The 25,446-nt window shown below is 42.8% G+C and overlaps 1 protein-coding gene across 5 annotated transcripts in view; it reads right to left on the bottom strand.

Annotated features, from left to right (window-relative positions):
- cnih3 (cornichon family AMPA receptor auxiliary protein 3) overlaps positions 1–22,249 on the bottom strand; it is a 72,800-nt gene extending 50,551 nt beyond the window's left edge. For all 5 annotated transcript variants that reach the window (XM_084030813.1, XM_084030810.1, XM_084030814.1 and 2 more), the window contains exons 1-2: positions 21,856–22,249; positions 7,450–7,518 (exon numbers count right to left, since the gene is read on the bottom strand). In XM_084030813.1, the coding sequence (XP_083886939.1) occupies positions 7,450–7,518; positions 21,856–21,933 (147 nt within the window). In that variant the 5' untranslated portion in view covers positions 21,934–22,249. The remainder of the gene's footprint in view (positions 1–7,449; positions 7,519–21,855) is intronic.
- Positions 22,250–25,446: the final 3,197 nt, after the last annotated feature.

The raw sequence follows: 25,446 nt of genomic DNA, 5'->3' as shown, positions 1-25,446 counted from the left end.
CTTTGTGTCGCGGCGAGTTTCTCAAGCTCTCAAAAATCGTTTAAACTGACCGTTGTCGATCTAAAAAAAGATAAAGAGAAAAAGAAATGCTTGTGAGAGCCCTGTGTTGCATGTTGCCGTCTTATGGTAGGAACATCCACTGTTAAGTACTGCCAAACCGCGAACATGATGTGCTAACAGTAGCTCCTTTAAGCAGGTGTCAGGTGACCAATTCTTCTTCGCCCCTCGAAAAAACTGCAGGAAGAGAATCGCTGAGAGGCGTCACGCTAATTTGTTGCTAGAGTTGAAATATTTCAACTCGCAGGAATATGTTGTTTCTTTGCATTGACTTTAATGCAATCGCACCGCACAGAAAATTAGCTTTGCCTAAATTACCTTTTTTCTGAACACAGCATTAGAATCATGACAAACCCACATACCTTTGATGTGTCTGTTTACAATCTGTGTGTGCACACCACACACACAAACACACAGACACACACATACACGTGAAGTGACGTAATTTCAAAACTGCGAACTCAGACACACAGTTGAGTTTATATCCAGTCACACACACACTTGTGTTTATGTGTGTGTCTCTTTTCTCCTAAAAAGGCTAGAGTAGAGCAGGATGGGTCACAGGTCACTGGGCGTCTGTCTGTGTTGTGGTCTGGCCAATAATCCTCTTCTGTCAGGTCAGGGTGGCTGATACGTTTAGAACTGTGATTCATTTAGAACTGTGATTAGTTTAGAACTGATTAATTTAGAACTGTGATTCATTTAGAACTGTGATTAGTTTAGAACTGATTCATTTAGAACTGTGATTAGTTTAGAACTGATTCATTTAGAACTGTGATGCGTTTAGAACTGTGATTCATTTAGAACTGTGATTCATTTAGAACTGTGATGCGTTTAAAACTGTGATTTATTTAGAACTGTGATTCATTTAGAACTGTGATTCGTTTAGAACTGTGATTCATTTAGAACTGTGATTCATTTAGAACTGTGATTCATTTGGAACTGTGATTCATTTAGAACTGTGATTCGTTTAGAACTGTGATTCGTTTAGAACTGTGATGCGTTTAGAACTGTGATTTATTTAGAACTGTGATTCATTTAGAACTGTGATTCGTTTAGAACTGTGATTCATTTAGAACTGTGATTCGTTTAGAACCGTGATTCGTTTAGAACTGTGATCCGTTTAGAACTGTGATTCATTTAGAACTGTGATTCATTTGGAACTGTGATTCATTTGGAACTGTGATTCGTTTAGAACTGTGATGATTCATTTGGAACCTTGATTCATTTGGAAATGTGATTCGTTTGGAACTGTGATTCATTTAGAACCGTGATTCGTTTAGAACCGTGATTCGTTTAGAACTGTGATCCGTTTAGAACTGTGATTCATTTAGAACTGTGATTTGTTTAGAACTGTGATTCGTGTAGAAATGTCTCTCTGTTGCTAATTACTATCTTATTTTCACTTCATGTGTTTAATTTAAATGTATTTATTTAATGTTCTGTATATAATTATGTCATGTGATGTCATGCCCCCGTGGGTTGGGGAGGGTGAGACAAAGTTAGCAAAGGTCAGGTGGGCAGAAACAAGTCGAGTAAATGATAACGTTGCTCCATATCTGCTGGATGAGTAAAAACATGATATGAGTTGACCAAAAATTGTGAACTGCTCCTTGAAGGAGCTCCTTTAAATTTGCTGTTTGAAGGTTAGATGCCGATAGTTTGTACGTCATTTCTTAAAATAGGATTTAAACATACATACAAACACTATTTGATTGCTATTTTTTACGAAGCTCAGACTGTGACATAGGTTTCTCCTCCAAAATGTTTAATTTATGCCTGTGCTCTAAATAATGAGACCAGGGGGGATTCTGGGTAGGCTGGCTGAGGTAACACCCCAGTAACAATGGAGAGAGATGGAGAGAGAGAAAGAAATAGGTGAAAGGTAGTAACATACGAGGACGACTGCTGTATCATTGTGGAACGTTTACATATCTGTGTGTGTGTGTGTGTGTGTGTGTGTGTGTAGAGACTACAGTATCACCACTTCTCCCTCTCATCTCCCCAAAAAAACGCCTCACGGGATGGACCTCATTTTACAAGAACAACTGAAGGAAGCGTGGGAGAAACAAAAATTGGAAAATATATTGCACTGCCTTTTTACTTTTCCTTATTTCAAATGTTTCAAAGTACAAGGAGAAGCCATTTCAGCTGGAAAAAAAATACTTTGAAGTGCAATGTGAAATGCATGATGGACAAAAAAGGGAATCCGTGATTGGGAAGAGGAACAGAAGGGGGTGGGGGGTGTATTTATAGTGGTAGATTACAGATTGCTGCAGCGTGTACAGGAAGTCTTTCATGTCCTCCACAATGCAGACTTCTATCCCTCCCTCTGTCCTTAAAGTGATCCCGTCCACCGCGTACACACACCCACATCACTGTGTACTTATATACACGCACGCACAACGCAACAGCCATGAAAGGCCACGTCTGATAGCCAATTATCTCCGCTGCTGAGGTCTATTTCTGGTTGAAAACACGGACTTTATCGAGGACCGGGCCAAATCACTCCCAACGACACCGTCTCCCGTCGCCTTCATCTCCTGCCGGATCGGAACGAGGACGCGCAAATAGATTCCACTCAAATAGCCGCATGTGTGTTTGTTAATTTACATTACCACACACACACACACACACACACGCACACGCACACAACTGTCTTCTCATTAGCAAGCAATTAGGCTGATGTCTCTTTGAAATGTTACTCAGCTAGAATTTACTTGACAAGCGAGAGCAGCACGGAAGTATAAACAAGAGTCGGAGTAAGGGGTTGGCAATGAGAAGTGTGTGTGTGCGTGTGGGGGGCAATATATTGTATTGACCTTTACTTAACCATCACCAATTTAATTCTCATTCACATCAAGTGCATCGTGTTTGCATTGCTGCCAATGAACCCCTAAAGATGAAGTGGGGAAAAATGTGTGTTTGTAATGCTAATGTTCCTCTGACGTAGAGTGCGTTTAAATGCCATGAAAATAAATGTCCCCCTCCGACTCAAGTAAAACTTGAATTTAAGCGGGGGAGACAGGCGTGGAGCGGCGAGGGAGATGGAGTGATGCGGAGGACGAGGGGTTGCGTTCAAAAGGTGCGAAGATGATACAGAAGCTGTCGCCTGCTTGTGGTTATGCCCTTGATGGGATGAGCATCAATCAGTTACGCTAATAAAAACATAAATTTGCATTCATGAAGACCCCAATCTTTCCTTCATCTCTGTCCTCACTTATGCCTCTGATTTTAGATTTAGATATTATCATAATTGCTCCTGGCTATAGCTTTATCCCATCATAATAAAGCAACGTGAGCATGTGAAGGTGTGTGTGTGTGTGTGTGTTTGTGTGTGTGCGTGCGCGTGTGTGTGAGAATGCGCGTAACAGTCACGCAAGTAACAGATGCCACAAGCACTGCAGGAAGCAAATAAATTAATATTGATTTGTGATATGCTTCTACATAATAGAGAGTGAGTGAGGACCTTTTCTGTTTGAGAGTCAAGACATGGTTTTAAGGTTTGGGTTCAATATCCATCACATTATATTTTGATGGCTAATATATATTATATATATATATATATATATATATATATATATATATATATATATATATATATATCAATAAAGTACAGGGATATGAGGGATATGTATGTATGTTTGTGAGTGTGTGTGTGCGCACGTACGCATGCATGTGTGTGAAGGGTCCACACAATGTGAGGTTCCTCCCCGAGGGGTTGCACGCTGACACAAACCGCTAATTAGACTGCCTGGTTTCAGGAAACAGAGACAGCGACAGAACGAGAGGAAGGAAGGAAAGCTGGATGCAAGAGATGGTTTCTGTGTAAGTGTGAGAGAGAGAGGGGAGGAGAATTATAGCTTCGTATTTTAGGATGAAGTCATCAACTTGCTGGATTAAAAAAGACAGGGAGAAGATGGAAAATGGAAGATAAAGTTAAGGTTTTGAAATTCTGTTCTACAACGGAATGCAAGTTACTTGAAAGAAACACGGTAACTGGTTACACAGAGTCAAATGTAAAACGCTGGTTCTTTATGTCATACAATCGACAAAAACAGACTTAAATTTGCCTCCTAAATAACTAAATGTTCCATTGCATATCTATCATACATGTGTGAGTTGTGCAGTCAGGTAAGTGTTGACGGGACAAAATATCCTCAGGCTGGCAGGAAATGATTGCTTGAAGGGTTGTTAGCATGCGGAGTGATGGCTCCTACCAAATTGATTCAAAAAATAAGTACTTAAACGTCCTCAGAAATGTCATCAGTGGTTTGGTTATATTTCCAGAGACTAGTCAGGAGAATTTCAGTTCCACTCGGATCCAATGGATGAAAAATGATTTAAAGTAAGCTCCATAACAGGTATATTACTATGTTATATATTATAGTGAGTCCTTTAAATAACCCCCCCACCCACCTACAGTAGCTCTGTGTGAACCGAGTCCATGACTGATTGTTAAAGATACCGTTCACAGGATGTGTTAAGTGAAGATATGTTTGATTTGAATCAGCGTTTCCCAAACTCTTATCTGGGAACCCAAGTTTTAGTGATGGCTCAAACAGAATGGACGTTAGCTTTTCATATTAGATTCAACGTTAGAAGAATGCTACCATTATCAAAACAATGCCAACATCCAGGCTCAAAAGGGAACTGCACATTTAAATGTTGAATTAGAGACTATGGAAGAAACACAATTAAAATGTATTTTGGGACCCAAGTAAAATCCCCCATAAACCTATCTTTGGGGATCACTGCTCTATAGGACGTGCAGGTCAAAAACACAACAGCAATGACCTCTTACTGGAAAGACTGAATAACCATGACCAAATACATTTAAGATGTCATGACTGCGATTTAAGTATGGCGCTGCATGGAGTCAGGACGTGGTCAGCCTGGCTCAGCTAGCTTGCTTTGCTAGCTGGCTCAGCTAGCTGGTTTATATAGCTAGCTGGCTTAGCTAGCCGGTCTTATCGAAAATAAAACAACATCAACAGCTCCATAGCTATTGACACGTATCTTGTTATTTAATCCACTAATTTTCTAAAAATGACAATTAGTGGGTTTGGACATGGGAGTTAAGTGCTGCCATTAGTCTCTGTGCCAAGCCAGGCCAACTGTTCTGCTTGGTCTCTTTCTAATGCACAGACATGACATTGGTATAATTAAAATATTCATCTTACTTTAGGAAAGAATAAGCTTGTTAAGTGCTGAACTACTCCTGTAAAATTTGGTCACTTACATAACTCAAGTCATTTTAAATATTTCAAGAACAATTGCATCACTAGCCATGGAAATTATTATCAATTTCCTAAATCCACAAACTGTCCAGGGATTTCAGGGCTTGTGGGAACCCAGCAGAAAACCACATTGCATTAACTTGAACCTGTCATAAAAACTTAAAGAGAAGTGACAGCTTTGAGGATGCATTAGACTAATATTTGAAACAGAAATTGTTCATATCAAGATTTGCATCCATAATTGGGCAGTGATGGCAGCATTTCATATAAGAAGCAGGAGGCAAAGGGGGAAATGATGGGTTGAGAGAGTGACAGGAGAAAGAAAAAGAAAGATGGAACCTTTTGTACCCATTCCCCTGCTGGATCCTTTGATAAGTTCTGCATTGCATAATGATATGCAAATATGACAAAATATGAAAGTGGCAATGAGTGGGAAAATCTGGTCTAATGCCCTGTTTTCATTGTCTTGAAAATTGTCTTTCAAGCTGAAGGATTCTTTTCATTTGCCTCTTAAGAAATCCTCATTCACCCATCGTTCCCCCGACTGTATCCATGTCTAACTTTCACCCAGTTTGCAAATGTTTTCATCAATGTGTCTCCAACTTTTCTCCCATCTTTCTTCCCCTCGTGTATGGGAGTCAATATTCCAGCGAAGCTATTGAGTCCACCGCTCTTAAGTCAAAGTCACCTCCAAAACCAAACGCCCGTGCTGTACTGTACTACCATGCATTATTAAGAGCCAACTGTGTTAGTAAAAGCCCCAAAGACTCAAGGGAAAAGGATTTAGCGGGCTGGAGCAAATCCTAAAACAACTTCACCGGGGGCTGCCCCCCCTCTCCCCACGCCGGCCAACGCTAATGTTCAGCCTTTTTCTCCTCAACTTCTCCTGATTGCTGCTGTGGCAATTTTGAGGAGTGACGAAGCAGAACACTATGTTTCTTCACCGTCACAATTTTTTTTGAGAGAGACAACGTAGTGAAAGTAGATGTTTAAATGTTTACATGTATATAAAATGCAAATCATCACAGTTTAAAAGCGCAGCATTTATTTGTTCATTGTTAATATTCGCTGCACGTCCATTCTGTTCACCAGACCGCCGAGAAGAATAGAGGATGTATGAATAATCCTGTGTATTAACCTGTGAATTGACTATTGTTAAAACATAATAGCCTGTAAGCCAAACTAAAATGCTCCTATTCAAACAGCAGCAGGGTACACAGCACACCACTAAAAGTCTAAATCCCTGCATTAGCCTAAAAAAGCCTGTAAATAATATCAGGGATAAACTGAAGTGAGCACTATTAGCTGTTGGCACCTTTCTGTGCAGCCGGGACTCCGAATACGTATGTTCCTATAAAACGAATAGCATTGTCCAGAACATCTTGAGGGAAACATATTTCGTTTTTTGTTTTTTTCAAAAATATGAGTCTGCGAAAGGAGGTCGGAGTCAGCTGTTGGGCCAATACATGACTTTCACCCAGTTGACCACCGTTCATGTCCCATTAGTCAACACTGACTTATTTTACTTAACATTGAATTAAATAATAGTAGTAACAAAATATACTTTTTTAAGCCAAAACATAATGTTTTACTGTACCTAACCAAGTAGTTTTGTTGCATATTTGTTTTAAATTACAACGTAAACCCCCGTTTGTGAGCGGAATTCGGGAGAAAATTTGTTTCAATAATGTATTTCTTAGGATGGGAACATAATTCTCTCCAAGACTAGACTTATTAGACCTACAGGGGTTTACGTGCCTCGGTTTGAGTGGTAGGTTAGAAAAAGCTTGTTACGGGACCGGCAACCAACTGTTGAGTGCATGTTTATCTTTGTCTGTGGCTCGTCACTTTTGTTTCATTTATATTTGCATTAAATTTGTTTGTATAAAAATTGCTTTGGCCCGAAGTCCTAGCAGTCTGGTTTAGAGCCAGGAAATATGGAGAGGACTGTGTACAAAACCAATATGTTGCCAGCTGCCCTATTCAAAATTCATGGAGAAAGAGAGGAGTGAAAGATGAGATGTGAGGATATGTGTGTGTGTCCTTTAGCAAACTGATTTAAATTTTATAAATCAAATAAGTGCCAACGGCTGAAATCCACACACAAACAATGAAACAAAGACAGTGTTTACAGGAGGAGGAGCAAACCTACCGCATGAAGAGGATTGCCCTGATCGATGGGCACCTTGAAGTCGGCCTGGAGCTCATCAAAAGCTGTTATCTGAGAGAGAGAGAGAGAGAGAGAGAGAGAGAGAGAGAGAGAGAGAGAGAGAGAGAGAGAGAGAGAGAGAGAGAGAGAGAGATTAGGACTATAGAATCAGTACAATAGCGGCACAATAAAGAATGCATCGTCGTCATCATAAACAGCCTCCCAAGTGTCTGAATGCAAGCTGGGCTGCATGTTATTACAGTTATGTCCGACCAAGGAATAAATAAGGGGAAAAAACATAAATACTGATGATGAAAAATACAAATAAATAATAATAAAAACTGCATTGAGGATAGCAGACATGATGTACACTGTTTTAATATACATTGTCTTCCTTTTTAAATTATAATATAATAATAACATAATAGGGGTTGCCATATCTGTGAAGGTGAAGGTTTCTCACTTGCACCACTGTAGGATAAGACCTCTTGAAGTTCACCATGTTTACCATGGGCTCATTTGCTAATTAACACTAATTAGCATGTTCCACAGTGACCAACAGCCCGACGATGATGGCACGACTTACACACTGCAGTGCCCAGCTGCTTTAGAAAATGACTGAGCCTTTTTGAAATACTTGGCTATATTCATATACATTCATATAATATATATATATTTCAGTAGGACGTAATGAGCTTTGGTTTGACGAGATGGCAGCTTTATCCTTTAACATATACAGATTAATCGGATTTCCAGTTCTCTTGTGTCTTCGGGTCCACGTGTCTCAATCTGACTGCAGCGTGTTACAGTCAGATCACATGAGCGAAGTGTGAACGAGTGGGACGGTTTTAAAGTTGGAGCACCTCTTTGTTTCTTCATCCCGCTCCGGTTTGCTGACATTCAAATTCTAAATGCTGTCCTGTGAATGCTGTACATGTCTGTTCATTGATCCTGTTAGTTGCAGATAAAGATCAGGCTACACTAATAGTGTTAGTGTCTGGAGAATTAGATTCCTGAAATGGATATTTTCCCCATTGAGACAATTCTACATTGACTCGTGTGATCCAAACATTTCCAATAATTATTAAAAAAGGATTAGAACATTCATAACATGCTTTTCTCTGCTTCGTTCCATATTTGTTGGCGGTTATGCACAAAGGGAGGCATGGTCTAACAAGTTATTTCATTAAAGAAAGTTGATTTAAAAGAACAATAACACTTGTTTCTCTTTTGTACTATTAGTAGTAGTAGTAATTTCAGGAGGAATACACATAATAAAAAATATATATCGGAGCGAGCGGTGCTGAACAAACAGCTCCGTTCTGCTCACATGTCCTGGTTGGAGGATATCAGCATCATCTGCTGAACAAACCCATCCACCTTCTGCACCGTCAGGCAAAAACCAGCCCCCACAATGAGCGTACGTAGCTGGAGCTCCCACTGGGACGCGCCCCCACGCCCTCCGTTTCAGATCCGGCTCGTCATCCTGCGCGTCATTAACACGATCGGCTCCAATCCAAACGCCAGATCAATTCTGCCTAGAGGCACGACATTTGCATGTGAGAGACTTGGAAATCTGAAACCTCTTGAATCGGTGTCGTCTGATCGTGCCGCCCACCCACCGCTGCATCGTGGAACAGCTCGAAGCAACGGATAAAATACGCAGTTCCATCGGTGTTGCAACGGAGGTAATTGCACTACAAAGACAGCTGTCATTACTTGACTAGTTGGGCCTCGGGAGGGAGGTGTGTGTGTGTGTGTGTGTGTGTGTGTGTGTTAGATTGCAGGAAGAGATAGGAGTGTCAGTCAGTGTGTGCGCACCACGGGGGAACTGTAGGATGTAAGAGAAGCATGCGTTTATCAGTGTGTGTGTGTGTGTGTGTGTGTGTGTGTGTGGATGGATGTGATCCATGCATCGTGAACTCTATGAGGAAGAAACAGAGGCGTATGTACATGTGAATGTATGCGTTAGCCCAGTATGGGGAATTAACATCAGAGGGTTTCGCACCAATCCCGGGTTATTTCCCTGGGCTCGCCCTTACACTGACAGGCAGCACTTTACATGTTATTTCCCAGTGGATCCCAACAGTGATCCTGGCTCATTGCCTCGCTCTGTTACAGTATGTTAGCCTCCCTCGGGCTGCTCCTCATGGGCGATGGGATTATACACACACACGGGCACGCGCACACACACACACACACACACGTCACTCGACAGAGACACAGTGTAGTGCAGCAGAAATACATCACCTATACATCCTTACGTCCTTGTTATAGACTGGATCCTCTGAAGTGAATTTCAGGCTTAAAGGATCATTAACTACGTGTACAGGAAACCTTACTGGATCTGGATCCATAGTTGGAATTATGGGGGAGCTAAGGGGAGGTATAATATTGTAGTATAAACATGTCAATGACGTCACTTTGTTCATTGCTCCTCAAAAGCCCCTTTTAGACTGCCATTTCGTTGCGGGAGTATTCTGCCATTATTCTACCCCGTCCTCAGTCTAAACATTTGCCGAGGCGAAAACGCGTAACAGAATATAATGCCTCTGAGACGGCAACGGAGGTCGTCACAGAACCGCATCAGAGGCGAGATGAGGCGATACGGCGTTCGATCTAAACGCTCTAAGCACCCGAGGAGGAAAAGACGTGACGTAGTGAAGACGCGTTAGCAGGGTGACACACTGCCGACGGATTTAACGAGCTCAAAGCGTAGATCCGAAGAAGATAAAACGGCAGTAGTTGCTCGTACGAGGCCACCGATATATGCATTGACATGTTTATGATGCAGCAACTTCGGTTGCGGTTGAAGAGTCATGTAAATATGCGAGACGAGCAAAACTTGAGCTAATCAGATTTTCAACGCTCATTGAATACGTCACATGGCTGACGAGTCCACAGACGAGACGGTGGCCGCGCTTTGGGACGTCTCACTCGTTCCGCAAAGCCAGGGTTCTATCTAAACGCAGACACCATTGCGGTGTTACGCTGCAAACAGAGTTCTATCTAAACGCTCCAGTTTGCTGCATATTTTCACTCGCCTTTCCGCCATCAAGGCGGAACCTTCTGTCTAAAAGGGGCTATTGATTCACCACCTTCACCTTCACGAGTGAGGTTTGTGTATCCAGTATCCCATCACATTGGGAGCTGCGTTCTCAGGGTCAATGACTGGTCCTGGTTTTGGATCCAGGGGAGGATTGATTCAATAAGTCTTATGAAGTGGCAGGTCCTGAATAAAACCACCCTGCTTTGATGAAGAAAGCCAAAGCCTTCACTTGAAACTAAGGCAAGATGGACGTGGCTAAAGGGTCAGAACAAAAGTGATCCTAGATCACATATGGAGAAGTAAGTTCTGAATAAAACAACCGGACTTCGACTAGGGAATCTGTGACAAATTGGTCCCAGGGAAGGGGTCAGAATAGGTGTGATTCAAGAACCATTTTGGAGTGTCATATTTGGACAGAAAGCTACCTAGGAACACCTTCTGAAGCCACCACTGGGGGAAAAAAAACAAAATCTGTCTTTGAGCAGGAAAGCTTCAGTACGATGGGTTTAAAGTTTCACCAGGATGGATATTTACATTGGAAATATTTAATTCCAAATATTTTCACACCCTGTTTAATCCCTTTCTTGTTCAGTCAAACTCCTTTTTAGCAATGACACCAAATTCCCAACATCAGAAACTAGAACAATGTTGCAAAAGCAAGATCCATGGCATTATAAGCTGTTGTTATCCTTTAAGGGAAAATCCATCTTCAAAACAGAATTTGCTCCCATTGACTGCTCAGTCAGTCCTGATCAGAAGCAACATTGACCTGAGAGCTGCAGACCAGAAGCCCAGATCTCAAAGCTGTGACACGCTTGGAGGGGGATTCCTGCTGAAGCTCCGCTGGCAATGACCACGCATTCTGTTTTTGCACATCCAGTTTTATGTTGATGTGGAAACTCACTTTAACAGACTGCTTTGAAATCAAGGTTGGCTGGCAGCAGCAGTAAACAAACTGGCTCTGCTCCTCTCTTGGCAAAGCAAGTTCTGCATAAACAGCATGATTCAATGCAGACTGTGACTGCTGGAGGATCGACACCTTGCTGTGTGTGTGTGTGTGTGTGTGTGTGTGTGTGTGTGTGTGTGTGTGTGTGTGTGTGTGTGTGTGTGTGTGTGTGTTTATGTGTGTGTGTGTGTGTGTGTGTGTAAGGGAAAGGAGACGGATTCAGCCTAATTAGTTGTGTTCTAGCATGTGGATGTATATGTGTGCTCACTGTCTTTCAGTAGGTTGAAGCCATGAACAAATGGAAAACACGCTTTCCCCTCCATGCGATCTTCAAGGCATGGGTATGGAAATAACAAGATTATAATCAACAACAGCGATCAGAGGAGCCTCCACACTATTGTGAAAGACTACAAGGTCCACTTTAATTATTCAAAGTCAGTTCTCTATTATTCATTAGGGTGTTGAACTCACACAACATGGGTTAATTTTCTCAACAACCGTTCCTCACCAACCTTTAATCATTTACAATTAGCAATGACAATTATTTCAGAACCAAATGAAGCTGGCTCCAATGCAGCCTGATGTGATCTGAACAGTGCTGGACTGATTGCATGCAATCCATATTTTTTACATTAACCAACACACAAGATGCAAAAGACAGTTTAAGCCTTTAGTAACCAATATTTAACCATTTTAATGCACTTATCATTATTTGCATGATTCTGTTGCATGAGTCTTTAGCTTAAGTTGAACATATTTTAGGGATAAGAAGCATTTGAAGATACTCCAAGAAAGAGCATCACAATAAGCACAAATTCCAATCCAATTCCAATTCCAAAGACATTTCTGTTGTATAGTTAATTATCAAATGTTGGAAATGTTCCAACAGTGGATACCTCAGTATTGCTGCTCAGAGAAGGGTTGCCTGCTTCAGATGCTGATGTTATTTTTGAAAAGAAGAGCCAAGAGGGAAACCCCAGTTTCTGGAAATAGTTTCCCAGTTCCAGTGTTGCTCTGTTTTTCTTTCAACCCTGTAAAATTACGCTGCATGTGTTGGCTCTATCTCTGTGTTTTAATATCCGTCTTTAGAAACGTAGCATAAAAACGCCCCGGGGTCGCTGGCTGTCCATGAGCTGGGTGTTGGCCTGTGTTTTCATCGCTGACATGCTCTCCAGTGCCAGCCTGTATCTGTGCTGAACACCTTGGCGGGGGGGACAGCTGGAAAAGACAGTTTCCCTGATGCTAATAAACACTGCTGGCACAGTTAATCCCTTCCTTCACTGTGACGAGATCAAATGGAACAAATATCTTCCTTGCAGAAAGTTGACATTACATTTTCCTAAACCTGACCAAGTGGCCTAACTTTCTGACTGAAGTTTATTTTGAAAAGACACTAGAACTTCTGTTGCTCCTAATTTAACGTTATTGCGTTACCATGGTTTTAGTGTTTCATGTCACAAGTCTCGTGACACGAAACACTATAAGTCGAGTGCTAGATACCAAATTCTACTCACTGGAAGTTAAAATGTACTAACTCACTAAAGAGCTGGAGTTCTGGCTGAACTCAAGTGAACGTCATACAACCGTAACATGGCTGTTCTTATCCTGGTATCATATAGTATAGTACAAACATACAAGGTAGTTATGTATACACATATCGATCAAATGAATAATCACCGGCACTGCTATACCTTTGGCACTACTGTCTGTACTGACTGTTTCCACAACTGGATGTGAAAGGTGACGGTGGATTTTTCCAAATGTCTTTACATGGAAGAAAAATCATCGCAAATCCAGTTGATTCTAAATGCTTGAATCCTCACAGACTTGTCAACTGTGATAACGTGGCACTCTGACTAGACATGCCCACAAAGGAAGCGCTGGAATAGTGTTTGTCTGATGTGAGCTATGATGTGGAAATGTGATCATCTCTAATCAAGCCTGGTCTTAAAGACATTCAAAATGTGACGAGACCTGCACTCTGGTTTCTGTCAAATTAAGCCTCTAGTAAGATCCATCCATCCATCCATTTTCTACCGCTTATCCTGTATTTAGGGTCACAGGGGGGCTGGAGCCAATCCCAGCTGTCATTGGGCGAAGGCAGGGTACAGCCTGGACAGGACGCCAGTCTGTCGCAGGGCCGACATGTAGAGACAAACAACCATTCACGCTCACATTCACACCTATGGGCAATTTAGAGTCACCAATTAACCTATCCCCATCTTGCATGTCTTTGGACTGTGGGAGGAAGCCGGAGAACCCGGAGAGAACCCACGCTTACACGGGGAGAACATGCAGACTCCACACAGAAGGAACCCGGGCCGACCCGGGAATCGAACCCAGGACCCTCTTGCTGTGAGGCGCGAGTGCTACCCACTACACCACCGTGCAGCCCCCTCTAGTAAGATCATCAGTGACAAAGCTTATGAATAAAAAATAAAAAAAACATGTTTTAAAGACAGCAAGCAGAAAAAAACACTTTTCAAACCACAAATTGCCAATTATGTGTTTTTATATAAATGTGAAGAGCTAGTGAGGTATTGAAAAGGAAAAAGGAGGAACGACAAGGATCCCTGGTATAATCCTCCAGTGGATGCTCTGTACAGTGGAACAATAGAAACCGTGGAGTCAGAATGATGGATGAGGAGCCAGCAGGGGTTAATGAACAAGTGGATCGATGCAGACCAGACCCTGCTATACACGGAACGCCACCTCCATTATAGCCTCCGCTGCTCGGTGCCAGAAAGCCCTGTTGACTGTTTGTTTCATTGAGATTGCGATTAATTGTATCACCAATGCATTTCTTCCCCCTGATGTCTTACTTGGCTCAGCTACTTCCTAGTTTATTTAGTGTGGTAGGTATCGGTGCGGCTGTGCATGCCAAGTGAAACCTGAGGACATGAATTCACTTCTTGTTGTTTTCTCATCATTAGGCACGTCTCCACCTTTTAGCACACATCTCCCTCTTTATTCCATGCTAACACTGTACGTTAAATACTCAGAATCAAGCTTTTGGCCCTTTTGATTGAATGTCATTACCCTTTTTCATCACATTTTTCCTGTCTTTGTATAGACTACTTATTAGTTGTAAAATTACAAAATATGCTGATTTCCACAAGTTTACCTTTTTCAACTTCAGGGCTGTGTTATGAAAGCATACCAGTGTTGAGATTCGTCACCGATGTCTTGACTTGACATTGTTCGTAATCAGAAATGGAGGGAAAAAAATGTTGCCGCCCTTTGTGAGCGTCCAGTAACTTGACGCTTCAGATGGTTTGCTAGAATTTTAAAGGAGTCATCACCAGGAAATCGCAATTTCTCTTGTTAAAACATGCATATCTGTGTTTGACCTCAGTTGAAACTTGCCTGAAAGGCTGGAGTTTGAAAGTGGCGCCGTTTTTTCGCTTCTGCTCTTTTTCCGAACAGGAATAGCACACAAGGGTGTGCATTCCTAAAGCACGAGATTTTGATTCTGCGCCTACGGTGACGTCACCGTGGAGGCTACTTGCATAAGCCCACCCCTCTTTCACCACCCAACCCCCCCCCGTCCGCTACCTGACGTCCTGCTGTAAACGTGTCTCTTCAACCGTCTCTGGCTCTTCACTCTCCGGTTCGGGTTCCGACTCTGGTTCGTACATAAATGCCTGAATTCCGTAAGGTTCGTCATTTAGTGTGTGCGCCATGACAGGGGGCTGTTTATGTTTTGGAGTCTGCATGCAGGCAAGCCCCCCCGGCTCTGTCCTTCCTGCGGCGAATCAACGCGCGCCTCATTACATATTATACAATGCACATCCGGACCAGTCAAAACCTCGCGCGTAATCTCGCGTGATAAAATCGCGGTACGAAAAAGGGTCAGAACAAGCTCAATGTTTGATTAAAATTTTTTTTTTTTTTTCTAATAAGTTTTGCGAATTGATCCAAAGCGATCCAAGGGGGGCTGGATACGTATAAAACCAGGTTATGACTCCTTTAATAAAAGTAACATTGCAAGTATTGCTGACATAAACAGAAATATGACATAGAAATAGCAGGAAACATAATTGTTCAGATAATTTACAATTTCCATACCTGTTTTTAAAAACGTCGCCCCCTGATGGCCAGCAGAGAGAATTCAAGTTTAAAGCACTCCAGGTTCGGCTTCACTTTTCTCTTTTATGATCCTCTACATTAACTTCCCTATATATAGTGAATGATTAATTGTATCAGACACCGCCAGATACTGTTGTAGGAAGAACATTAAGAGGAAAGCGGGATGTACTTCATCTTTCTTTCATTGCTGTTATTAAGACATGAATTATCCAGATGAGTACAGTACAAACTTTGAGTTTGCACTCGCCACAAGACAGAGAGGGCACTCACAGCAAGTAATGACTTGCTGTGAGTGAAGTGCTCTCTTCTCCTTTCTCCAGTTAATTATTTCCCTCTCGATCCCTTTATCTATTTTTGCGTTTGTATCCCGTGCTGTCAACCTCATCTTAAAGAAAAGCTTGATCCATCGCAGGACGTTTCTTGTACCCTACCAGGAAACTTCAGCCTCTCCACACAGAACTTTAATTTCATCTATCACTCCTGTCTTCCTTTGATCTCTCCTCTGTCTGCGTTGCTGCCTACTCCCAGCTTTGCACCTGCCTTTTCCTTCCTTTTAATGTCAGATCATCATTTTGTTTTCCATCTAGTCATCTAGTCCAATCTGCTTTAGTCTGACCTCCCAATACGCAAAATCTGTAGCTTCTCTGGCTCCCATGTTCTTCTCCATCATACCATCACTCCACCTCCATCACTTTGTCGTCTTTCGACAGACACTGCCTCATCCCCCTTTTATAGACTGGGCTTGACCAGTCTATCCCCAGCAAACCCCGACAGTAGATGTCTGAGCGTTGTGGATCAGGGGAACGAGCTTTGCCCTCCGGTGGGCTAGGAAAGTAGCACAAAGCACGCTTGGCTAAATATCTCGCTCAGTTTCAATCTTTCCACAATTTCCCATCTGTGTCTGAAGCTAAATCAACCTTCTGGCATTTGAGAGTCTAATCCTTCAGATTTCATCTCAATGTATTTCCTCAAAGTCTTTCTCCACCGTCTCATAGCCTTTCTCTTACTCTCTCCCTTTTCGGCACATAGCAACCCATCATCAGAGCCCCATAGCGACAGGAACACATGACGGATGTGCAGCGTGACTGCTTAATCACATGCCACCTCCGTTAAACCTGCGAATGCCCTGTACTTGTGCAAAGTCACGCTTGGCACAGGAAGCAAGACAGCAAGTGTGACGCTAGCTGAGCTGCTCCCCTCCAAATACATTGTGAACCGTGCATGAAATCCTGATGTCTAATGCCGCCTGGGTGTTTTTTAACCTGCCGCTTGCTTTGTGTGATGTTATTTTTGTGAATACAGGGAAGGCATGTAGAGACCAGGAACAAAGGCACCTCACTGCCACGGCCACAAAGAGGTTCCACCTGGCCTCCACAATCCTCCCTCTCTCTATGTAATGAGTGCTAGCTTCACAGCTGGGAGTACTAACAAGAGCCAGCATGGCTGTTGTTAGTACTCATTGTTTATGTTGTTAGAATTCATTGTTTATGTTACATTGTTTATGTTCATAATGATAATTTGGTGGGCGTGGCTTTGGGGGGAGGCTTGAAGGGATGGGGCGGAAGTTTTACCGATTTGGTGGATTTTCGTTAGATGAAGCTGAGCTAATTGAGCTAATGCTGCAAGCTACTTATATTGGAAAAGAGTTTGCAACACTGGGGCTTTTTTCTTGGTTGGATGTATATATATTTTTTTAAATCTAGATTCCCAGCCCACGCTCGAGATGCTTTATTTGTCAAACTACTACCAAAATAGAAAGAATTAATAAGTTTGGACAAGTATTATAATTTACTAACGTATAAAACAGACAATCAATATGGTCTCCTCAAAGCCACAAGACTCCACTGCCAGGAAAAGTAATTTCATTGTAAAATGCACTTCATTAAAACTTGTCTTGGCCCATTGGCTCTTTGTTGTGGAAACCAGTGTGACGTTAACTTCCAGGTTACTCGATTGGGGCCTTTCCGATGAATACTTTCATAAAGGATACCTTATTAAAAAGTGGTACCATTGATGTTACTCTAACTACAAGGATATGAACCTGCATTTCCAAAGTGCTTTTCTGGTCTCTTCGACCATTCAGGGCGCTTTACATTACATTCAGTCTACATTTAGCCATTCACACATTCATACACTGAGGAGGAGCCACCTGCCCATCAAGATCTGATCTAACTCTAATTGGGGTTCTTGCCCAAGGACACTTCGGCATGCAGACTGGAGGAACTGGGACGACCAATCATAATACATCAACACTTCAGATTGGAGGACAACTCGCCCTACCTCTGAGCAACAGCCACACTACTACAAAACTACTACAAACCAGAGCCTTTTGTGGTCCTGGTGGTACTAGAAAAGCAGCACACCTTGCTCAGTGGGTAATTCTGCCTTACTTGTTGCTTCATCCATATGTACTCTTCATACTTCACCGCACGTTCCATGCACTAAATACCACTGACGCGCATAATGGAAACCCCATCTGGGAGTGTAAATGATACTTTGACATTCTGCCCTGTGTCACGCCGCCAGGACAACCTCTGTGTCATATCTGCACCGCGGGGCTTTCCCATCTGTCAGAGGAGTGTGTGGCTCGCTCCGAGCTTTAATGACACTTAGAGCACATTAGGGGCCGCAGTAGGAGAATCAGTCAAGCGCTGAGTCGTAGAGCTCGGGGGGAGGTCTAAAGTCCACCTTGTATGTTAATTGAATGACTTCCAAATAGCTAATGTGAGCACTCCCATGGGTGACTGACTGCAGTGTTGTATTTGATTATTTGATTCTGCAAACTGCTGCATCTTGTTGGAAGCAAACTGTCAAAGCGTCATTACATCCCGCAGTGAGAATACTGTAACATGCTAATCATCAATATAATGTGTAGTATTTAAAATATGGAGTGCAGAGCTAATCACTTAAAGCGTTACAACCTTTAAATCGGTCAGTTAATCAAAAGAGACATTCAGAGCATTAATATAGCAGCAAACAAGTATGTTTTATGTAACGATATAATGGAGGAATATCTATTAAGTCACTCTATCTCTGTGTGTGATATTATCCAAGCTTGTCCTTGCTTACGTTAGATTTGTTAGCTACGAGCAGGCGGCAACTTCCCGTTCTAAAAAGTGAAGCCAAAGCTGAAGTGCCTTAAACTGTCATTCTTTCTGCTGGCCATCAGGGGGCGACTCCGCTCTGTCTAGAAGTCTATGAGAAAATGAGCCTACTTGTAAACATGAGTTTATGTTCTCAATCTCTAGTTTCAAGTCTTCTTTAATCCAGCATGATGTTCATTTAGTAAATTATGGTCAATTTAGAGTCAAATAGAACATAAAGCAGGGTATGCTTTAGGGCGGGGCTACCTTGTGATTGACAGCTCGCTACCATGCTACCAATGCAGTTAGCTACTAAGATGACTTTAACACTCCAGATGCAGGAACGTTGCTGCTCGGCGAAGGTCACCTCAGTGATACATTAATTCAATAAAACTAAAAAAAGACATTTAACAGTTGAACTTTCACTGGTATTTTCAATATCCAGTTTTTGAATTATGGCAGTTCACATTTTATGCTGTTTTCAGACCTTTTCCGATGCTTTGGAGATGTAGTCTAACCCCCACCTGGCCTTCTGCTTTTAAATCATTGAAAGACATTACTCAAGCTACACCTTGCAGATTTTACTTCTCGTGCACAACTAATACATCAACAAGTATGACACTGATTGTGAATTTGCTGGCTCAAAGATATCCCTTCCACTGTCTTATCCGTTGTAATGTTTTTTTCTTGCTTTGACAATACAAATGCTGGTCTACAGCTTCATCAAACCCTTGGGGTGATCAAAGTCAAGACATTCCAGGAATACAACTTGTAGTTTTTACCTGTGGGTGTCTTTTTCCCAACGTGGTACATTCTCTGTGATTTATGCCCAACAATGACGCTCTCAGACATGAACACACAGGTGATTGTGATTAGCTAAATAAACACCAATCAGCTTCCACCTGTTTATGATTAGTGCATAGCTCTTTTCCGGAGGCCTCTCTCCTTTTTAATTTTGCTGACAGATTCACACTTTGTTTCGGGTTCAGTATTGACCCTCTATCACACACACTGATACATACAGAAGGACATTTGGCTGTGGCTGCTGTGAAGAGGGTCTTACACCAGTTTGGGCTCTTTCATTGGCTACCTATCCATCTCTAATGAAATCTGTAAAAGGACACACTCCTTCCTTCCTACCTGCTCTCCTTAAATCTTATATTCCGACTCTCCGCTCTGAAAATAAAACGGGCTCTCGTCTGTCCCAAGACCCAAAAACAAAGTCAGTGGGCCAAAGTGCAGCCTTATCCCAATGTCCAACCTCAGGACTCAGACACGTTCCCACAGTTCACGTGGGCTGAGCGCCCACCTTTAAATTGTTTAGTGCTCGAGTGAACATTTTGCGACATTCACTCACCCTTTAAATAAGTTCATATGTCTACAGACTTTGCCAGAAAGAATTATCCACAATTCATAGCGTTGTGACGTGAAACATGGGGTCATCAGGCATAGTAAAAAGAAAAAAATGTAACAGTGAGGACAGTGTATGGGGGTTTCGATATAATTGCACAATATTCATCAAACATCTCCTTTAATTTTGCTCATTGAAGCTCTTATTGCAAACTACCGTTTTGAAGCCTCGAGTTCTGCATTTTGGCCGTAGCCATCTTGGCATTTTTGCAACCAGTGAAGGAAGTGACCTATTTGGAGCGACGGGTGGATCTGATGACCACAAGCGGCAGAGCGGCACCCCGAGCAACAACCTTACTGGATCTGGATTCTGGAGTAATTAAACATTCATCAATTTTTGGATGAAGATCTTAGCATATTTGATGTGCTAACTAAGATCTTCTGAGCCTAAATGAGCATTTGGTGGCAGCCTCAGCTCTGCTGAACACTTTCATGGCTCCACTCATTCCTATCCCAGACTCTTCATGATTATGTTTGTTCAAAATTAAGTTAGGCGTGGGGCGATATGAAAGTTCCATGTCACAATTATCGGCCAAAATAATGATCGCGATATTATCCTGATAATCATCAAAATATCCTTCAAACTAAAAAAAAATCACAAAAACATACTGGTACCACTTTACATTGCGAAGAACTTTTTTATCACTTCACAGATAAGACACACTATCAAATAATCTCAAATAAGATGATCACGAATCTGTCACTCATGACGATATTTACGAACATCCCGATAATGAAAACTCACCACAATCAACTTCTACAGTCTGCGATAAAACCCTGTATCGCCCTCCCTGCTCGCCGTATGGAGCCGCAGCTCACTGCTGCACGTCACCTTGAACGGGAGTCGCCGTCTGTGTTTCTACCGTCTCAAGCAGAATGCAAACTAAAGCCTGGTGCGATGTGGATTATTGCTGAAGCAGAATAAAGTGTTCCATTGTGATCCGTCCCACCGGTGATGCATCTACATCACACACAATAGTGAAGGAGGTGTTTCTGTCCCTCTGGGATGAATCGGGACACGCTGGTCTCCTTCTTCATCAGCGTGGGCTTGTATCATAAAGGTGCTTTCTATTTAGGTGTTTTTGCTGCATGACCACTCAGTTTTAACTGTACTGTCATGGGTGTCTGCACTCTCACAGCTTTATTTCTGCTCTGTGAGCAGACACATGGGTCACTGTCTGACAGACAGGCAGACCCGACTATTAGCTGTAATTGCCAGAGGATCAGTCATCCCAAGTGCATCAGGTCTCTTGCTGTTTCCATGCAAAAGGCAGATTCGGGGCAAAAGGCTGGAAGACCTGACCCAAATCTGTCTTTACATAAGGCCGTCTGCATGATGGAGATGTTGCTCCCGGAGCAAATAATTAGATTATTCAAATATAATAACGCAGTCAGTCATATTGGCACTGGTTCATAGCTGAGCTGAAGCTTGATTAAAGGCAGAGGGAGCAGAGCAGGAGGGGGGGTTCACTACAATATTTCCCTAATTGATCTGGAAGGAAGGCCGTTTGATTTATCTATGATGCTGCACAGTGGTGCGAGGTTTTTCTTCTGCATATCAAATTGGGTCAGCGGGGATTTGTAAATTAGCCAAATAAAAGGGAAAATGGACACGTGAGCTGAAGATACAGGTGCGCACCTGTCGTATCACTGAGGGGAATATCTGCCAAGAAATGATCCCGCGATGTTAGATAGTGTGAAAGCTAAAAGAAAAAGAGGTAGACATTTGAAATGAATCTTATCTGGCACTCTTACGCGTAAATATGCGCGTCGAAAAAACACGATCACGATTAAAGACATATCTCAAATCACACTCATTCTGAGGTACTTACGTGCCATATTGCAAAGAAGATCAGGGACACGCAGAGGACCAGAGACAGCATGTAGCAGAAGGCAGCAAAAGTGAACATAATTGAAAAGGGAAACGTTGGATGATTCGCCAAAGAAGCGCAATCCCGCTGAGAAAAACATCTAAAACAACAACAAAAAGAGGAGAAAAAAGGAGGAAGGGGGGAGGTGGGGGTGGGGGGAGAGTCTGGAGGAAAGTTCTCACGGTGCCATGAGAAGCCGATGCGGTACCGGCACCATGACTTCGCCCCTCGCGAGCTTCACAACAAATTGTTGCAGGGAACCTCTCCGGACGCTCGGCCGCGCGTCCACCCGGCGGCGGGGATGTGACTAGGAGTCAAAGCTGCTCTCAAATCAGCGCGCTCGGCTCGATCCTCGGTCCACGGTGCCGGTGAAGCGAGCCTGTAACTGCAGACGGGCAGGCAGACAGACAGGCAGGCAGCGCTCTCTCAGGGTTTCAGACTACGAGGCTTGTGCGCAAAGCCACAAGGAGAAGTGGAGGTGGAGGTAATCCATTCAGCAGCAGGAGGCTCCGCTGTGTGTGGAGCTGTGGCGGTGATGAGAGGACTTCACGAGGCGTTATAAAAAAAATAAATAAAAAAAAATCAGTCTTCCCTCTCCCCGACAAAACCTATCAGCGGCAGCGAGCACAGGAGCGCGTGAACAGGTGGATTTAAAAGAGCAGCGCTCTGCGCGTGCACGTGCGCGTAGAAACGCTCCGTGCGCGTGTTCCCATATTATCTGGTCGCTAGTTGCTATCAAGGTTGACTGTTTGACTGATCTTCTCACTGTTGATGCCAAATCATTTGGAGCATTTTGGAGCTCAATTGCGCATGTTTCTTGGCGGGATTGATGAGAGACAAGCCTCGCTGTAACCCATTCAATGCCGTTTGTTCACCTACGTAACGTGGTGTTAAGAGATATCATAGAGGTGATATACTGCGCGTGCCTCAGAGGGAAATCATACGTTCAGAATTATTACACAATTATTTTACATCCAAATAATCTCCCAGAAAATGATCATTTATGTGGAGAGAAACGAAGTCAACAAAATACAGTTTCATTGATGATTTCTGAGAAGCAGAGCTTGGATTGAGGCACACGCTCTTTAAACCGTGAGACTGGCGCCCCCATCTGACGATTTTGTAAATTGCAAGTGCCAATGAGCGTTCATTTCAATTTCACAGTGTGTATGAGGCACCTGGGGAACGTGTGCGCGCGCTCCGAGAAAAAATAAATAAAACACCCGTTACACCCAAGTTTATCATATCCTTGTTAGCTGCAGTGCAGTCAGTAGATCACTGTTTATTACAGTGTTTTTATAGCAGCTACATTCAGAAATCAATCTTGACAAGGAGAAGTTAAACAGAGAGAATGCCCTGCAGGAAATACGTGCAGGTGAGTTGTTAACTGCATTACAAAAAGGCTCAGAAATACAATATACAGTGTAAGAAAAGGTGTAAGCCAAACTGTAACAATTTCAAAGCTGGAGATTGTAATGAATCAACTTGTTAGAGAGAAAGTTTACTGGAACAAACCTTTAAATCAAGTGTAGTGAAATGACTCCAGATGCCCCACAAATCAGTGTTGCCCTCATGAGAAATGACTGAACCACCTGACAGTAATGAGGACGGTAATATGGCAGCGATTAGGTGTAATAATTATGTTCTAATGGGTTCAAGTTAAATTAACTGTTCCTCATAGTCAGTGTGCTGGCTTACATGTGACTTATTTATTCATCATTCTGCCATAACTGCTCTCATAAACTGCTGAGTCGGCATCTGAGCCCCTGGCCATCATTGTGAATAAGAATCGGTTGTTAATGCCTCTCCTTAAATTAAAAAAAATAAATGAAAAGTACTCAGATCGGACCTTATATAAATTATATAGATCACAAAGCGGGATATATATAGTGGGATAACCTGATTCCAACAAGTAAACAGTCCATTGCATCATTCATGCATCCCCAGTTTCTCCACAGCTCGACGAATGCTCACTAAAATGAAGACGGAAGAAGGCAGAAGTTGAAGTTAATCTTCTTGCTTCTTTCACAGCGTCTGCGTGTGAGAGCTTTGTAGTCTGACACTTGTCACTCAAACCTCCCGCCACGCTACAGAAAACTGCTGCAGTGCAGCTTTTCATCCTCAAGCAGCTGAGAGCCTTTTCAACTTCATCATCTCACTCAAACACACTTCTGCTAAGTGTCTCCAGGACCCGTCCTGCTGTGACTTTCAACCACTGCTCTGTCACTGTGCCGCTCTTCCCCAATACATGACAGCACCGACGGTCACTTCGTGAGCCCTCAAGAACTAATTGTGACAAAAGTGTCAGGGAGAGAGAGACAGGATTTCTGTGAGGGGGAGAGACAGACGGGTGAAGACAGAGAGACCGACAGACCAAGGAGTCTGCGCGGCAACTGGTGATGCAGCGGATTACTGCTGCGTCATTGCTCAGCATTTTCTGGTTAAACTTTCTGATGCTGCATCTGAGGTCCATCCATCCATCGTCTACCGCTTATCCCGTATTCAGGGTCGTGGGGGGGCTGGAGCCGATCCCAGCTGTCATTGGGCGAAGGCAGGGTACACCCTGGACAGGTAACCAGTCTATCGCAAGGCCGACATGTAGAGACAAACAACCATTCACGCTCACATTCACACCTACGGGCAATTTAGAGTGATCAATGAACCTATCCCCATCCTGCATGTCTTTGGACTGTGGGAGGAAGCCGGAGAACCCGGAGAGAACCCACGCTTACACGGGGAGAACATGCAAACTCCACACAGAAGGAGCCCAGCCGACCCGGGAACCGAACCCGGGACCCTCTCGCTGTGAGGCAACAGTATTACCCACTACACCACCGTGCAGCCCACGTCTGAGGTTAGGTGGCAGTATTCTTTACAGACCACCGGAGATATTCATGTAGAAAAGATAATCACGTTGCTGTAGATGTCATGGCTGAAATAAGTCCCAGATATTCCAGGAAAACGCCGTCCTGTCTGGGTTTATGATATCATGCAGAGGTGCTCGGCAAATTTCACCAAGCAGTATTCACTGAATCTATCAAGACACATGACTGGTTAACCACAGGATGAACCCAAAATAAACTATTATGCTGTGATTTAATATAAAAAAAACAGATAAAAAAGATGCTGAAATAACTCCATAATGATGGTGATTAGTAAAAAAAAGTCTGAAGTCATGCTTCGTTAGGTCTGTCTGCAAGACGAGACACTTACAACTTTTAAAATGCTTGTTTCCATTTCTGATTCATCAACATCAACCTTAACAAGGAGAATCTCAAAGCTGATTGGCTTTCATGCAGGAAATTTAAATATTACAATTCGAAATATTGTGCTTCTGTTTTGGGATTCCCCCCCCCCCCCCCCCACTTCCTTGTCCACGCTGTATTGCTGGAAAGTTTAAAACCATGAATCTTCATCTTTCCTCATTTCCGTCTGTCCTTCAATATGGAAATAGCTCCCCGGGCACGCCAAACAAACGTAACCATGAACCTGACTATGTAGTTGCTGCAGTTGATGGATGTACATGTTGAACATAAACTATGGTTAATCAAA

Source organism: Eutrigla gurnardus, assembly GCF_963514095.1.
Source record: "Eutrigla gurnardus genome assembly, chromosome: 16".
NCBI lineage: Eukaryota > Metazoa > Chordata > Actinopteri > Perciformes > Triglidae > Eutrigla > Eutrigla gurnardus.
The sequence above is the reverse complement of the archived record's forward strand: the minus strand, read 5'-3'. Positions and strand labels throughout refer to the sequence as shown.